The sequence below is a fragment of the Photinus pyralis genome, unplaced genomic scaffold (assembly GCF_008802855.1).
Source record: "Photinus pyralis isolate 1611_PpyrPB1 unplaced genomic scaffold, Ppyr1.3 Ppyr1.4_LG3b, whole genome shotgun sequence".
Taxonomy (NCBI): Eukaryota; Metazoa; Arthropoda; class Insecta; order Coleoptera; family Lampyridae; genus Photinus; species Photinus pyralis.
The window spans coordinates 8,923,377-8,940,803 of NW_022170510.1; the positions used below are offsets into that span (position 1 = coordinate 8,923,377).

Here is a 17,427-nt window from a genome sequence, read left to right on the forward strand (position 1 = left end):
GTGCATCGATGAGACTTCAGCGCATTTTTGGCGTGACGGATCAGTATTGCATTAGCAATCAGTATTTTATCAGAAAATTTTAATTATAAAATAAGGTTTATGCAAACATATATTTCTTTATTAATTTTCAAGAACTCTAATAATAATTGGACGATGGTATGAACAGTACGACTCGTAAACCGAACAATCAACAGTGTAGTTGACCATTTTGCCAAAAACTCCGTCAATTATTGTTCCGCCATTCGTTGTCACTGTTCGGGGAGAGATGATCACTATATTGAATTTCTCTTGAAGAAATTTCTCTACCCGATTTCCGACAGTTAATGGGAAATTAAAGTCTCCCATAATCAAGACGTCTTCAGTTGCCTCAATGAAATCCCCAATCTCCGATAACGCTGCAATCAACAAGTTGTTGCCTTTACTAGGAGCATCAGTGGTTCAAATTTCAAAGAAATATCTCCATAAATAACAAAGTTGGCATTGCGCAGTCACTGCGCATGCCTACACATAATTTTTACTATTTGCGAAATGTTTGCCTTTACTAGAAGCATCTGTGGTTCCAATTTCAAAGAAATATCTCCATAAATAGGAAAGTTGGCATTGCGCAGTCCCATTCCGCAGGGACTGGGTATGCGCACACATAATTTTTAGTATGTGCGCAATGTTTGCCTTTACTAGAAGCATCTGTGGTTAAAATTTCAAAGAAAAATCTCAGTAAATAGGAAAGTTCGCATTGCGCAGTCACTGCCCATGTCTACATAATTTTTACTATGTGTGAAATGTTTGCCTTTACTAGAAGCATCTGTGGTTAAAATTTCAAAGAAATATCTCCATAAATAAGAAAGTTGGCATTGCGCAGTCACTGCGCATGTCTACACATAATTTTTACTATTTGCGAAATGTTTACCTTTACTGGAAGCATCTGTGGTTCCAATTTCAAAGAAATATCTCCATAAATAGCAAAGTTGGCATTGCGCAGGGACTGCGCATGCGCACACATAATTTTTAGTATATGCGCAATGTTTGCCCTTACTAGAAGCATCTGTGGTTAAAATTTCAAAGAAAAATCTCAATAAATAGGAAAGTTCGCATTGCGCAGTCACTGCGCATGTCTACATAATTTTTACTATGTGTGAAATGTTTGCCTTTACTAGAAGCATCTGTGGTTAAAATTTCAAAGAAAGATCTCCATAAATAAGAAAGTTGGCAATGCGCAGTCTGCGCAAAATAGAGAGTGCAATAAAACTGTCTGAAATGGGCAAATATAGACCATAGCAGCTATCAATTAGCGAAAACCCGAAGTCTCTAGGTGTCCCAGGGGCCGAGATCTCGATGGAACGGACGGACGGACGGACGGACGGACGGGCGGACGGACGGACGGGCGGACGGACGGACGGAAACACGAGCACATAAGCGTTACCTCAACTTCGTTGTGTTACGCTAAAAACCGCTCAGACCTGGATACGATATTTTTAACCAAAATTATACCACAAACTGTAAAACTCATCACCGTGTTATGATTTTGATTAGTTTTCACCTTGAAGTAGTTATCCTAGATAAGTCATATTAGTGACCGTAGTTAGGCAATGCCAAAAGTATATTTTATAAAAAAGCCATTCCTCTACATCAATCGGATCGGCTTAAAATCGATATACGCACGGACAAGTTTTCAAGCTGCGTTAGTTATTTCGCAAATTCTAATTAAACGCAACCACTACGGGCTTAATGAATGTCCATTGCGCCAATAACTCGACAAGACGGAGATAATGCAAAAAAACCGGACCTCTCTACGATGTCTAGATCAAAAGTTTTTCAATCCGCCCAGCCAGCCAGCCAGCCAGCCAGCCGGACAAAGTGAAATGATAAGCTCCTTTTTGTTACCAAAAATGCGCTAAAAATTGAGACAAAAAATTTTAATTCCTCGTGGAGGCCAACGCCAAGAAATAACGTTCACCACTTGCAATTAATGAACGCAAAGTTGGTGATCTAAATTCCGCGCCTGCATTTACAAATAGTGGTAACTCAGCCATGAAGTGAATAGGATATTCCACATACCTAATTATGTAGCTAATCACTCATGATAACGGTTTTGCTAGACAGGCAGACACCCATAATTATGCATCAAACGATAAAATATATGTACTCAGGCTTTAGTGATGTGATTTGCATCGTGACTTTTTAGTCCGAATGGAGGTAGACGTATAACTGTGAAGTGTACGACATTATTGGTTTCGAGCACTTTGTGTACCTATAGTGAATCGGTGATTACCTTTTATGGAAAAATATTCGATCATAACCATGATATTTGTAACGTTTGAGAATCATGAACATTTGTAATTATAATCTTAAGCCGGGCTCAGACGACTGGTGTACTTGGCGAATACACAATTATTTGCGTACTTGGGAAGTATACGAGCTTGGCGAGTTGCGATGGCAAGCAGGACACTCACACGACGTGTATATTGTACAAGTACGCGAGGGCGAATATTTGGGGCGAACATTTGTAACACTTTATCCTTTTCCAGGCATCATTAACTGCATTTCGATTTTTATGGTCTTTGTGTTTAGCCATCCAAATGACCGGCTCATTTTCATAAAAAACAAGAAATTCCAACCAATCTCATTTGTCCACTCCATTTCAATAAAAAAAAGAAAAAAAACAAAAAAAAACGTCTGTACGCTTCCGTCTTTAACTGAAAACTAAATTAATAATCGCACTAAAGGCAAATTATTTGTGCATTCCGTTTGAGCGCCTCTACAAGTACATATAGATAAGTATGTACTTGGCAAGTGTGCGAATAATCGTGATCCCTTTGACTCGGACCAATTTTACCGAAAAGAAATGGAAAACTAACGAGTGACAATTAATTGTACAAGTAACCCACTCACACGACATGCCAAGTATACGAAAGTAACGATTATTCGCCAAGTACACGAGTCGTCTGAGCCCGGCTTTATTCGAGAGTGGTGCAAGGAATTTATTTCAAAGGAGAAACCATTTAGTTCAACGTCTAATCTTCGACATCCACCACATAGTTTGGATTTACCACCGTGTGACTTCTCTGCACATATGCATTAGGCTACACGTAAAGTTTACATATAAACGTGCAGTATTTGTGCAATAATAATTGTTTATTATAATTAATCGCCCCAGGTTCGAACACCCGATCTCCCGACTGTAGCCCAACGCTCTACCACGAAGCTACACAGTCGGTTCAAATGTTTTCGTGTATTTTTGATTACTGGCATCAGAATCACACAACGATGAGCATACGATGTCGACACTTGTTTTAGAAGATTTTCCCACGAAATTTTATTCTTTGTCACATTCTCAAAATTGAAGATGATAATCTTGAACTTCCCTTTTATATACTGTAGCGAAGAATCTACGAGTGCGTTTTTAAATTTTTGAGGTGTTCAGAAAATGTTTCAATTTAGATGGTATGGATCTATTGATATTAGTTGAAAGTAGCTACCCTTCGCTACACAAAAATGTTTGCAAAGTAAATTTGTAAAGGGAATTCAAGTGATAATAATCCCAAAGTACAGAATCCTAGAGTTCTGTCCTAAAATATATGCTAACGTTAGAAGTACAGCCAGTCTTTGGAGATACCTATCACAATATAGCTAAATCTCATATTGCCCAAGAGGATCCTCCAATTTTTACCAACATTACCAATTAGACTCGCATTAGAAAGTTTACGTGCGACAGATATTAACGATCATTTTAGTTTAGTTATAATCGACAAAAATTGGATTTAGATTACTTTTATACCGGAAACTTTTCAGTAATCCATAAATAATGCATTCGAATTAATAATGATTGCGACATTTCTAAAAAATTATCACTCCACTAAACTTTCTAACAAAATTAAAGTGATTTATTAATAATTAAACCAATCATTAGGTACTATAGTCGTATTTGCGTATTTGAAGTAGGGTATCATTTGAGATTTTACATTTAATCCAAATCGAGCGCATATAATAATCATGTACTTACTGTAATGGTTCTCTCTCGAACGCCTAATTGCAAAATACCACCTGAATGTGTAGAGAAATATCTATTGCGATTTCCCTTTCTTTGTAAATCACTAACTGTTGCGATTGAAAAGAGCTTTGCTTACCCTTCATGAAACCGCTAACAAATTGACCATTAAGCTAAGTTAACATTATCGAGTACATCAACTTGATTTTTCAAGCAAACTGGGCAAACTCAACAAGAAGCCATTTGGCAATGTTCTATATAAATGATTTTATGAATATTTCTTACATAGTGATGAAATTATCGGACTTTTTTAAACGAAAAATCGTATGGAAAGTGGTACTTTTTTTCACGATTTTTACTATGCGTTTCCATGAAGTTTAGTCCTGTCTATGAACAATAGCATCCATTTTTGAGTGACAGTAAATCGCGAATGTCAATATAGTTATTTGTACAACTAGTGTTGATAGTGATACTTTTTTCATGAATTTGCAGTTTGATTAATGAGGGCGATGCCCGAGTTAATCAAGCAAATTCATGGAAAAAAGACACTATATCAACACGTGTTGTACACGAAATTTTTTTGCATAGTGATCCATAATAACCCACAATTGAATAATTTGATTGACATTCGCGATTTACTGTCACTCAAAAGTGGATGCTATTGTTCATAGACAGGACTAAACTCCATGGAAACGCATAGTAAAAATCGTGAAAAAAGTACCACTTTCCATACGATTTTTAGTTAAAAAAAAAGTCCGATAATTTCATCACTATGTAAAAAATTACTATTAATGCGTTAACTCATTTTTTTTGGTTTTCGATATACTGTGTGACAACAATGGAAGAACTGCTCTCACTCGCCTGTTGATGTTGATGAAGTTTTTTTTTCAATTTCGATCATGATGGATATATATATTTTTTTTTCAAATAAATGGTTCTTTGTAGTGCATTAATATTATTATTGATGGATAAAGAAGTAGTGTGTTTTTCTTACTGGCATCGGCATGAGGAAGTTTTGTATCTTTAAGTTTTAAGAATTTTGCAACAAATTAATTTTTTTGTTTTAGATTACCTGCAGTCATGAATGTAGCATTCGAGGATGACCTACCACAAGTTGAGAATGTGATTATAAATGATGTTCCTACCTATATAACAACTACACACAAGTTTATGGGAGTAAATAGCTTTATCTTTAAAGTATTTCAAACTAATATCCGTAGTATTCATAGTAACTTTGATCAGCTGGAAGTACTGCTCGATACTCTTAATTCAAAATATGACATAATAATATTGACTGAAACATGGTCGGGTGGAAGTGGAGAGTATGCGAATCTAGATGACTACTGCTGTTATTCTAACGGAAGTAACCAGAATAAAGCGGACGGGGTCCTTGTTTACATAAAAAGTAGTTTAGTTCACGAAACAAAATTGATAAACATTGAAGGATTTATTTTTATGAGAACTCGGGTTGTTGTAGCTGGGCAAAACTTTTATATAACATCATTATATAGATCTCCAGCCTACTATCTTGATAAATTCCTTGATATTTTTGAAAGTTACATAACTCGTTACTGCAAAAATCCATTTGAACTGGTAGCGGGTGATTTTAACCTGGATACTTTAATTAACACGAGTTCTCACAAGGATAGATACGTAAATACATTAAGTGAACATGGGTTTATTAACTGCATTACAAAACCCACAAGAGTGTCAAAGTTTAGTGAAACATGTATTGACCATTTTAACTTAAAATTTGATTTTAATCGTATCAAGATCTTGCCTATTACTACCACTTTTAAAATTTCAGATCATTTTTGTTTATCGCTGTACTTAAAATTTACTGCAACTTCTACAAAAACTAGTCAAACAGAACATGTCACACTTCACAAAATTATAGATCACAACAAAGTTAAGGCGTCTTTAGTAACTCATGATTGGGATTGTATAAACCATTTAAATTTAGACGATAGTTTTAAATATTTCTTGGATACCTTAAATAATTACATTAAGAATTTCACTAAGCGCAAAAAAACAACTTAAAAAGAAAAAGGAGTGGGTGACTAATGAAATTATTAGTTTGATGATAGACAGAGATCGTGCCTTTAAAAGCTATCTAAAAGATAAAAGCAATACCAATCGTCATGATGTATATAAAACATTACGGAACAATGTAAACAATCTAATTAAAAAAGCTAAAGAATCTTATTATACGAAGAAATTTTCAAAAAGTAGTTCTGCGAAGTCCTTATGGGAAATTACAAAGGAAGCTATAAATCTAGATAAAAGTAAAACCAATTATCACATGATAAAGGACGAAAATGGGAAAACGGTAACCGACGAAATAGTTATGGCTGAAATGTTTAATGACTACTTCATTAAGGTCCCGAAATTGTTAGCTGACAAGTTACAAAAATATGACTATCATAATCATAACATCACTCCAAATAAAAGTTCTATGTTTTTCCTACCAATTACTGCAAATGATGTTATGTCTTCAATCAATAAACTCAAAAAAAGTACTTCTTCCGGCATAGATAACATAACATCACTGATGTTAAAAAATGTAATAACAGAAATAGCTCAACCTCTAACTGTACTGTTTAACCGTTGCATTCTTGATGGTTACTTCCCTACAATTCTAAAAACCGCAATAGTTAAACCTCTATTTAAAGGTGGTGATCCTTGTAATATTAGTAATTTTCGTTCGATTTCTTTAACGTCCTGTATATGAGTATATCGAAGGTATTTGAAAATATATTAAAACTTCAACTTGAATCATTCCTTCATCGTCACGAGGTATATTCTGACAATCAATATGGTTTTAGGACGGGAAGAGGAGTGGATGGCGCACTTGCAAAGTTACTCTCTAATATTTATACGGCTGTGGACTCTTCACAACCCTCAATAGCTGTTTTTTTGGATCTTGCAAAGGCGTTCGACACGGTTTCACACTCCATCCTATTTGAAAAGTTGGAATTATACGGGATTCGTGGAGTGTGTTTGTCGTTACTGAAATGTTTTGTTGCGGATAGAGAGCAAGTGGTTGTAATCAATGGTACCCTAAGTAGTCCCAAACAAGTGGTAAGTGGAGTTCCCCAAGGTTCCATCCTAGGTCCCGTTCTGTTCTTATTATACATAAACGACATAATTAATTTACGTTTTGAACGAGCTACTATAGTCTCTTATGCGGACGACACTGTACTGTACGTGGTGGGAGATACTTGGGAACAAGTCAAACAATCCACATCGTGTTACTTGTCTGTACTTGTACGTTATCTAAACCAAAACTTGCTGTCTCTCAACTACACCAAAACTCTGTATATTCCCTTTCACTCTTACAAATTTCAAACAATAGATGATGACATAAAAATCCATGAATCAGATTGCTCTCAGATTAATTGTAGTTGTGCTCTAAGTATATCTCAAAGGGACCACATCAAATATCTTGGTGTTACCATTGACAAACACCTAAGATGGGACCATCATATTACACAACTTGTGATTAAACTAAGGAGATATGTCTATCTGTTTAGAAAGTTAAAACGGTTCTGCAATGAAAATTCATTAAAAATTGTTTATTACGGCTTTGTGCAATCTGTGCTGGGATATGGTTTGTTAGCGTGGGGTGGGGCAGCTCACAAATACTTAAATAAGTTAGAGGTGGCACAGAAGCTAATAATCAAAATTATGGCTAAAAAGCATGCACGTTACCCTTCTCAATTGTTATTCAAGGACACCAACCTTTTTACAATAAATCATCATATCTTCTCTCGGTATCTCGATTTATATATAAAAATATTAATAGGCTTAAGTTAAATTTTCCCCAACACAATTACGATACAAGGACAAAAATAAAGAATTTGGCGTATAATTTAAAAATACGGAAAAAAGTTGGTCAATCTTACTTCTTGTATTATACACAAAAGCTATATAATTACCTATTAATCTACACAAATTTGTCTTTCCCTTTAACAATTTCATATCATGCGTTTATCAAATTTATTAAAGAACTTCTCCACAATAATTTCTCCCATCTTGAATCACAGATTTATTTATTATAACGGATACTCTACCCTAACTCTTTGTTTTTTATCACTCTCAACTTGTGATCGGTTCAAAAAGCGTTATTATCTACGTACACCTTGGGGTGTAGTGACAACAAGTTTTTAACTTAGTCGTTACACCTAAGGACGCTAAAAATGATATTTTAGTTATTTTCATTTTGGACATTTTTTTTTACATTTACATTATTATACATAGGTTATAGGTTTCTGTTACAACAAGAATGTAAATAAATGGTTATTATTATTATACTCGTACCTATTGCTGTATTCTGACGATGCGGAAATTTGCTTGAACTAGAGGGTTTGCACAAATTATAGCCATCTAAGGAAGCCACTTATAGTGACAGCCCTCAGCATAATTACATCTTAATAATTTTCAGAAAAAAAAACAAGTTGAAACGCCAACTTTTGTTTGTTTTGTTTATAGTCCACATGCAGAAATCTCCGTGTTCGTATTAATTTCACGAACATTAATATGAGGATTGTCAAGAGCTGCTCCGAGAACTTGCAATTCGTTATCTTGCGCCAAAACTGACTTCCGTTTAACTCCCTTTGCTCGTTTTACACTCCCAGTAAATCTACTCAGATCTTTTGAAAAGCGCGTGAATCTGGATGTGAAATTTAAAAAAAAATCATTTGGCAAAGGCGAATCAAATATTTTATTTTTGTTATAAACTACCTACAAAAATAATGTGGCAGTGTCACAATTCAAAACTTAACTGCCGACCGCTACGATTTAGTTTCTCCCAAAAAAATTCGAAACACTCAAATTTTGAGGAAAAAAGGATATAACAGCGAAATCGTAAAAGCTAAAGGTATAATATTTTACATAAAAAAATAGGTATTTTCCAAATCTGCAATAAAATGTGGGGTGTTCCATTAAAAAAAATCAAATTTGATACGCTATTCGAATACAGCATGCCCCTAGTGCCAAAAATATTTTAGGAACATGGCAACGGTAATTGTGTATAATTTTGTTGTTGTTGTTGTTTTTTCGGTATCTTTTATGGTACCTAAATGAATTATGATCCGAGGTTCCTTAGATACCACACCCAATTTCTCTATAACAAGACTTTGTCGCTGCTAGCGAAAATAACATAAATATAAATCAAAGTACGATTCAATTTTATTGTGTATTTCAATTTTAAATTTAAGAATACATGTAAAATATTCGATATAAAACAAAAATCGCTGAAGTTCCTTTTGATTTTTTTTGGTGTTATGCTTTTTATTGCCTGAATTTTGTATGTGTCTGGAGCTATACCATTTTTACTAATAAGGTGACCTAAAAACTTGACATGGTCAACTTCAAATTTTAATTTTTGAAGATCCAAGGTTAGGCCAGCGAAATTGCCCCCAGTACCTTTCTTTGTGACAAATTTATTAATCGTCTGCAGGGGGTTAGCGAGAAATTTAATGATTTTGTTTTAGATGTCAAGCTTAAGGTTACTGCTCTAAACCTTGATTACTCTGAAGATCACTTAATTTCTATTATTTATGCTCACTGCAATAAAGAAACCTTTGACATTATTAAAATTTATCAACAACCCTCAACTTACTTAGCTTATTCAGAAAATCGAAGCGGTAATTAGGCGCAATCATTCGTATGAAAATAGAGTTTCTATAACTAGTAATGGATCTTCGTTCGAATCCAAAGTAGGTTAACTCCAAACGCTTCATCTCGCAACAATAATTTTTGTCGATATTGCCGCAATTATGGGCATCTAATTGGTGATTGTAGGAAGCGGCAAATGAAAAATTCTAGCTATCCAGAAAAACTAATTTGCTCCTTTATTTCGAGACTTGACACTTCAAATTGTATTTCAATTATTTTTGTACATATTTCTAATTTTAGGGTATTAGCATTGTTAGATTCTGGTGCCGGTGGTAATTTCATTTCTTCTAAATTAGCGACAAAATTAATTAAGTCCAATGCAGGGGAATTAAGCGACGTTTCGACTGTAGTTATGCTTCCGAATTCCTCGGTGGTCAAAATTAATAAGCGGATAGGTACGTGTGTTTCTCAAAATTTCAAAATTTTCGTGGCCAATTAGCTTTTGGATTTTACCTATATTAAATTTTGATCTCATTATTGGATCTCCTACCTTAAACGCGTGTAACTTAACTTCAATTTGTGAGATGAAATACGAACTCTCTGGTCGTCAAAATGTTGTTCCATAAAACTGTTACATAGAATTTAATTTATTCAAATAATTCGGAAATTAATACATAACAATATACAAATTCCTATTATGGTAATCCATTTAACGTCTCGTACATACATTTTCGGAAAATCTCTGGTGTAGAAGAGATCCCGTATGGTATGGTAGATGAAAATAACGATACGTACCAAATGGTGTGATTAATGTACAAATCTTCGAGTTTTCATAATCAAGGGAATATGTAGAAAAGCAGGTCGATAAAGTTAGCACTCCCACTTTGCCCAAATCAAGTCAAAATATGCCTATAATTTTAGGACTAATTAAAGACTAATTTGTACCCCCAAATTAGATTTGTACCCGCTTAGTTCTGCCGGAAAACCGATTTTTAATAACTTGAAATCAAGTTAGCAACCCGATTGAAGTCTTATTAGTCGCATTAAAAACTATGAATTAAAGACTAATTTGTACCCAAATTAGATTTCCATTATTTAAACAATTTATAAATTATTTAAACAATTTTTTACTAAGAAAGGGCAATTCTCAGAAATAATAAAAATAAATGGAAAGTATAAATTAAAGACTAATCTGTACCCACAACATTAGAAAAACCGATTCTAAAGTGGGGGTGGTAACTAGACATCAAGTTGGCACCCCCACGTTTTTCGATTGAAATTTTATTAGTCGCATCAAAAACTATGAATTAAAGAGTAATTTGTACCCAAGTTGTAGTCAAGTTTTCGTCTAGGTATAAATTAGTCTTTAATTTATACGTTCAATTTCTTTTTATTAATTTTGAGAATTGCCCTTTTTTAGTAAAAAATTGTTTAAATAATGTATAAATTGTTTAGACAATGAAAATATAATTTTAGTAGAAATTAGTCTTTAATTCATAGTTTTTAATGCGACTAATAAAATTTGAATCGGAAAAAGTGGGAGTGGTAACTTGATTTCAAGTTGGCACCCCCACTTTAAAAATCGGTTTTCCGGCATAGGTACAAATTCTAATTTTGCGATACAAATTAGTCTTTAATTAGTTATAAATTATAGGCATATGTTTACTTGATTTGGGAAAAGTGGAGGTGCTAATTTTATCGACCTTAGAAAAGCAGATGATGCATCCAATAAAGAAAAGTAATGGGCTACTACATCCTGTGTGGGTATGCGAAAGTTGTTTTTTGAAACGATTTAAAATTGACCGATCTTTAGGTGCTATCATGATTGGGTGAACCCAGACAGGAACAATTATATTTCCAGTTACCATTTGGTCAAGTTTTTCCTTGAGCTTTGATTTTATTGCAACCGGAATTTTTCGAGCGGCCGAAATACAAAGAAAAGCATTGTGTTTTAACTCGACCTATTAACACGATCAATGCCCGAAAATTCCAAAGCATGTATGCTTAAAATGGCCTGAAAAGTTCCTTTAACAGCTGCGGTACAGGCACTATTACGCGGGTTAATAATATTCAGATCCTTAATAGCACTAAGTCCCACAATTGCACACGGTGAACTCGAGCTCAAAACATAAAGTAAAAGATTTTTATTTATTTTATTATGTTCCTATTTCTTTAGGTCGAAACTTTAGCCGCAAAAGGTTAAAATTTTGACTTATAACTCGAAGTTTTGGTAAGGGAAAATATTCGAGTTATAAATAGTTAAATCAACGAGGTGTCACTTCTATACATTTATATCCTTAGATTAATCCTTAGATTCTTAGATGAATATTCCGAGCATGGGTAGTTTCTTTAAGGGCGATTATTTCGGGGGAGAATTGGTGAGGGTATTTTTTATGCAACATTTCTTATACGGAAAGAGAATTTGGGGTACGTTTTTCCATGTGGAATATTACGGTTGCGAATTGGTCGAGGATCACGCATCAAACACTGAGGGTAATTTTTAGCGTAGGCGAATGCAAATTTTGGGAATCTTGCGAGCGCTTGTTTAATTGAAGGACAACACTGAGGGGGTAAAGTTTTCGGGGGCTTGTATTGTGGGACAAATGTTCTCTGAGTTAAAAGTTGTACAGGATGTCCCACGACGAGCTGATATATGAGAATAGATTTCTGAAAGGGTTATTCAATAAACCGGTTTCACCTAAAATATATTTAGTTTTATAACACTTACGGGTAGGTAAACCTGACCAGACATTCGCTCAAACGTCTTTGTTTTAAATTGAATTCATTTTTACGGTAAATTTAGACTAAAGTTAATGTAAAATTGTACTGAAGAGTTTTATTTAAGCAAATCTTGAACATAATGGATCGGTTTCGTTTATTTCGTGATGAAGTACCTACATTTTAAAAAAATTTCGAAAAAACTCAGATATTTGAAGAACTGTTCGGTGTAGGCATATGGCCACCTATATAACAGTTACATAAACTTTTGTGCAGATTGCACGTAGGTTAAAACCATAAAAAAAGATGCAAACTGGAGTATCCTATGTAGGGACGAATTTTTTTATTTATTTTTATTTTTTGGTCTTTATTTTTAAATCGGTTGGGTTTCAGTCAAGGCTGAGAAATTCTAAAGGCAAGTTTAGGGGTCCGAATTATTTTATTATTATTCCTTATTCTAGTTTAAATAATGTGCGAAAATGTTATAATGCATGGAATCCTTTTAAGCATTAGCATTAGAGAATTTAGACAACTTTAATATTTTTAATAACTATTAATAAATGAAATTCGAAATGGCAATATTGTGTAGAATTTGTGCTAAACATTACAAAGGAAGTAACGCTAATATAGAAATAAATAATATAGTACCTCTATTTTTGAGGGACTATCTTGGTAATAGGAGTTTCAGACTGAAGTGTGGAAACACGTTTTCAAGGCCAAGGGTAGTTGAAAATGGAATCCCTCAGGGATCTCCACTAAGTGTGACGCTATTTGCGGTAGCCATCAACGATATTGCGGCCAATATCGACTGCAATGTAAAAAGGTGCCTGTACGTTGATGATTTGGCAATTTTTTGTTCGGGAGCGTCCATTGGTCAAATCACACGGAAACTGCAACCCGCAATAAATCAAATAGTGCAGAATGCGGAAAATACAGGATTTAGGTTTTCGCTTGAAAAGACAAAGTGCATCCATTTCTGTAGATTGAGGAGACCGCACTACGATCCTGTCCTTTTCTTCAAGAACAACCCCATTCCAATAACAAGATCTATCAAATTCCTAGGTCTCATATTTGATGACCAACTAAGGTGGAATCTGCACATCAATAGTCTTATTGAGCGATGTAAGTCGGTCACCAATATCCTTAAAGCCCTTGCGGGTACTAAGTGGGGTACTGACCCCGATACTATGCTAGATATCCATCGATCCCTTCTTCTGTCTAAAATGGATTACGGGTGCGTGGTTTATTCCTCGGCTCGCAAGTCGACGCTGAGGAAACTAGACCCTATACATCATACCGGTTTGAGATACTGTATAGGTGCGTTTCCAACCAGTCCCGTGGATAAGCTATACACTGAAACTGGTTTTTCTTCTCTCTTCCGAAGATGTGATCGGCTCCTGTGCGGATACGTAGTAGGGATCCGTGCTCAGCCAAATCACCCTAATTATACATTATTTTTTGGAGATCGTCATGGATACGAGAATAGACCTTCACTAACAAGACCTACTGGGGTACGAGCACAGGAACTACTAAGAATGATGAATATTGGGCTGCCAACAGTATTACCTGTAGGATTTGGAGAAGTTCCCCCCTGGATGGTTCCTGAGATCGTTTCATGTTTTGCTCTGACCGAATTTGAGAAAGAGAACACATCTGCTATAAAGTTTCAAAGGAAATTTAACGCCATTATGGAAGAGTATCATAGCCCTAAGGCTATCTATACGGACGGGTCGCGGACGCAATCGGGTGTGGGATGTGCCATCTATGTAGATGGCGAAACACATGAGTGGACTCTATCTTCCTCATGCACCATCTTCAGTGCCGAACTGTATGCCATATGGCAAGCTCTGCTTTTCTGCCTTATGAGCAATACAGAGGAGAGCTTTGCTATTGTAAGTGATAGCCAGGGCGCATTAAATAGTATTAATTCTCGATTTCCTCGGGACCCACTAGTGCAAAGGATTCAGGCTGTTTGCAGCAATGTTGTCGAGGTTGGGAAAAGCATATTTTGGATTTGGGTACCTGGCCATGTTGGTATACGTGGCAATGTGATGGCAGACGAAGCTGCTAAAAGAGCCACGGGAGTGAGACATGTGGACGTTCAGGTAGTGAGGCATCTGGACCTAAAAGCAGCCTTAAGAGCAGCATTAGTACACCCTAAACCATGGAGACCACCACTACTTCTCAGTAGGATTGAGCGAGTGAAAATCCACCGCTTAAGAATCGGTCATACGCAAATAACGCACGCCCATCTGTTACGCGGGGAGCCTCCTACGGTTTGTGTACGCTGCGGTAATCAAATGACTGTTGAACATATCCTAAGGGAGTGTCCGGTACTGGAGCCCATCAGGCAATCTTTTCATTTAATAGATGAAGTAGGAGAAATACTCAAACAGCCACAACATCTTAAAAATGTAATAAAATACCTAAGGTCTGCAAATATATTCGACATGTTGTGATTTATACAGTATTTACAATAGGCTAATGACCAAGTAGTCGACGCCTTAAATAAACAAAAAAAAAAAAATAGTTAATTACTTCCCCTATGGGTTCGGGGGTAAAATTAGCCCCCTCCCGTTTCTGCAGGTCATAGAAAGCGATAATGGGAAAGAGAGGCGTTGAGTACGACCGTCTTCATAAGATTATAACTAGAATCACTTTATTTGTATATTAGTCCAGGCTATATAATATTTTTGTATGAAAAAAATTAGTTACCGGGAGAAACCGGGTTTTTCAGGCAGGCGGAATGAATAGAATTTGGGAAAAAATAATTAAAACAGCTGGATTTTTCCGCGGGTGAAATCACGGGGGTTGAAAGGGATGGAAAGTGGTATTTTGCAAATTGTGGTAAAACTATTGATTTTAGACGAAAATGTTAAACGTAAAAGTTATAGAGATTAAAAAAATGAGCAACTTTTGTATCAGCACTATTTTCACATAACCTCCAATTTTCCTAGAAAAACCGGAAAAACTGTTTTTTTCGTTTTTTATTCTTATTTTTGCGAAAAAATGTCGTAGGGGTTTGAAATTTGGAGGTAACATAGCCTGTTTTATGATAAAACAGAAGATAATTGTTTGGGCCCATAAAGTTGAACCGTTTCCAAGATCTCACGATTTCTGAAAAAAACCACCTCTTTTTCAAGGGGATGAAATAGTATATTAAGATACAAGTGTATAATCAAGTCTTTAAAGCACGCGCAACGAGTTTAAGGGCACGACGCAAAGCGGAGTGCCTTTAACGTTGCAAGTGTTTTAAAGACCAATTATACACGTGTATCTTATAGTATTTTTTATTATACCTGCAGTATAATTTAAAAATAGGAAATACAATGAAGTCATATTGACGTTATACTCGAATACATGCTAATTAAGTGGGCTGGGTGTTCGTAATTTCACGATTGTCATGGAAATGTCACTTGACGTTTGCTTATAAAAATCATCGTCTTTGTGAATTAAACGATTTCCGTTGAAAAAGATAATACACCGTCCATTAAATCGATTGTTGTAAAATCTAAACAAACGTTGGTAGGTGTAAAATCCAACTACAGTAAAGCCTATTATAAAGAATATGAAAAGCTGTTTCCATGGATGAATAGGAAGTTACTTACGAATATAGTCTTAAATGCATCCATAATGCTGGCATATATGAAGGAAATGTCAAAGGTATTTAAATATTCTATATTTTGGTGCATTCATTCAAAACTTTAAAGCAATGTTGCGATTAAAAAGTGGAACAGATTTGGAAGCATACCCTAAATTACGCGCGTTTGTGAAAGCTTCAACCAAAGGATAGGTACAAAAGCAAAAGAAATGTTCTGCATTTACAGAAAGCGACCTAGAGGATTTTTTATTTCATCCAGATGACAGTTTCAAAAGTCATACTTGAAGTATCGTTACTTAGCAACTTTAAAGCACGTGTGTTTTAAAGGCCCTTTTTCGCACGCATTTGAGTGTTTAAAACGGAGATTGTGATTCAGGTATAATAAAAAATCTATTTTTTTTCATCGTACAGAGGTGCGCGGGGTAGCAAAATTTTCGGGAAGACTTATATTGCTCACAAGCGGCTTAACGAATTTTTTGATATCTTCTCCCCGATAATCGACCGTTTCAGTTATCCTGTGTATGTTATTTTGCATGAGTTTTTTAAACTTAGCTACTATGCGCTTTTGTGTAAAAAGTTTGTCAAACTCTTTATCCATTGCTCTACATGAGGGTCTTTAAGCAAGCTAAGGGCCTTTTTTCACATTCCATTTACGGCATTATTTTTGGGATTTGCAAAGTCTTGTGGATTGCAAATGTTAACTTACATTTAATTTTACTTTGTGGTTTTCAAGATATTTGACGAATACGAAAATTTACCAGTTTCTCACTGCATGTGCACATTATTAGGACATTTAATTAACGAACTGGTATTTATGCTGAAAATGGAAATTGAACCAGGTTAAGCAAACGGCTCAGAAAATGTGCGGTTTTTGCATTAGATTCTGTGTTATGAAAGACTTCTGCTCAGGGAGGAGAAAAAGTATCCTACAAATAGTATCTAGTTTCATGGAATACACGATACACCATTATCAAACATATTATTAATGATGTGGTAATTTGGTTCTTACCTTTCTTTGGTTTGCTGCAGTCTTTTCTGTGACCCTCATGTGGCCATGCGCACGTACTTCGCACGTCGTCATAAATTAATCCAGGCGGACACGGAAGTTCATGAGGAATTCCATTAACGCAATTGTAAAATTTGTCACAGGCTAATGGATTATCATGCCTATAGTAACCATTCGCGCGCGGACAACCTTTACTTGGTTTCGCTTGTTCTGTATTCAATATAAATGCATTAGGCAACGCAACAAACACAATAAAATGAATGGTAAACAATCTTACGTAGTGCTTGACGATCACCGCAATCAATATTGGCGGGAATATCGCATCTTTCGTGATTAGGATCGGTGTCTTCAAAAACCAAACCATCCGGACACAGTTTAGGCTCAGCGTGTCCTTTCGAACACACGTAGTATAAATCACACTGCTCAGGGTCGGGAAAAAAACCCGTACGTTGGGGGCATCTATAATCTTGGGCTGACACCCCTGTAAAGCTAAATTAA

General features: G+C 35.4%; 1 protein-coding gene and 1 long non-coding RNA gene across 3 annotated transcripts in view; one reads left to right on the forward strand and one right to left on the reverse strand.

Moving 5' to 3' along the window:
• Positions 1-17,427, forward strand: part of LOC116166801 — a 73,140-nt gene that overhangs the window by 26,206 nt on the left and 29,507 nt on the right. The gene's annotated exons all lie outside the window — the stretch shown is intronic.
• LOC116166798 (protein obstructor-E-like) overlaps positions 1-17,427 on the reverse strand; it is a 35,027-nt gene that overhangs the window by 17,410 nt on the left and 190 nt on the right. Inside the window, exons 2-3 of the mRNA XM_031481936.1 lie at positions 17,207-17,410; positions 16,933-17,139 (exon numbers count right to left, since the gene is read on the reverse strand). Coding sequence (XP_031337796.1) covers positions 16,933-17,139; positions 17,207-17,410 — 411 coding nt within the window. The remainder of the gene's footprint in view (positions 1-16,932; positions 17,140-17,206; positions 17,411-17,427) is intronic.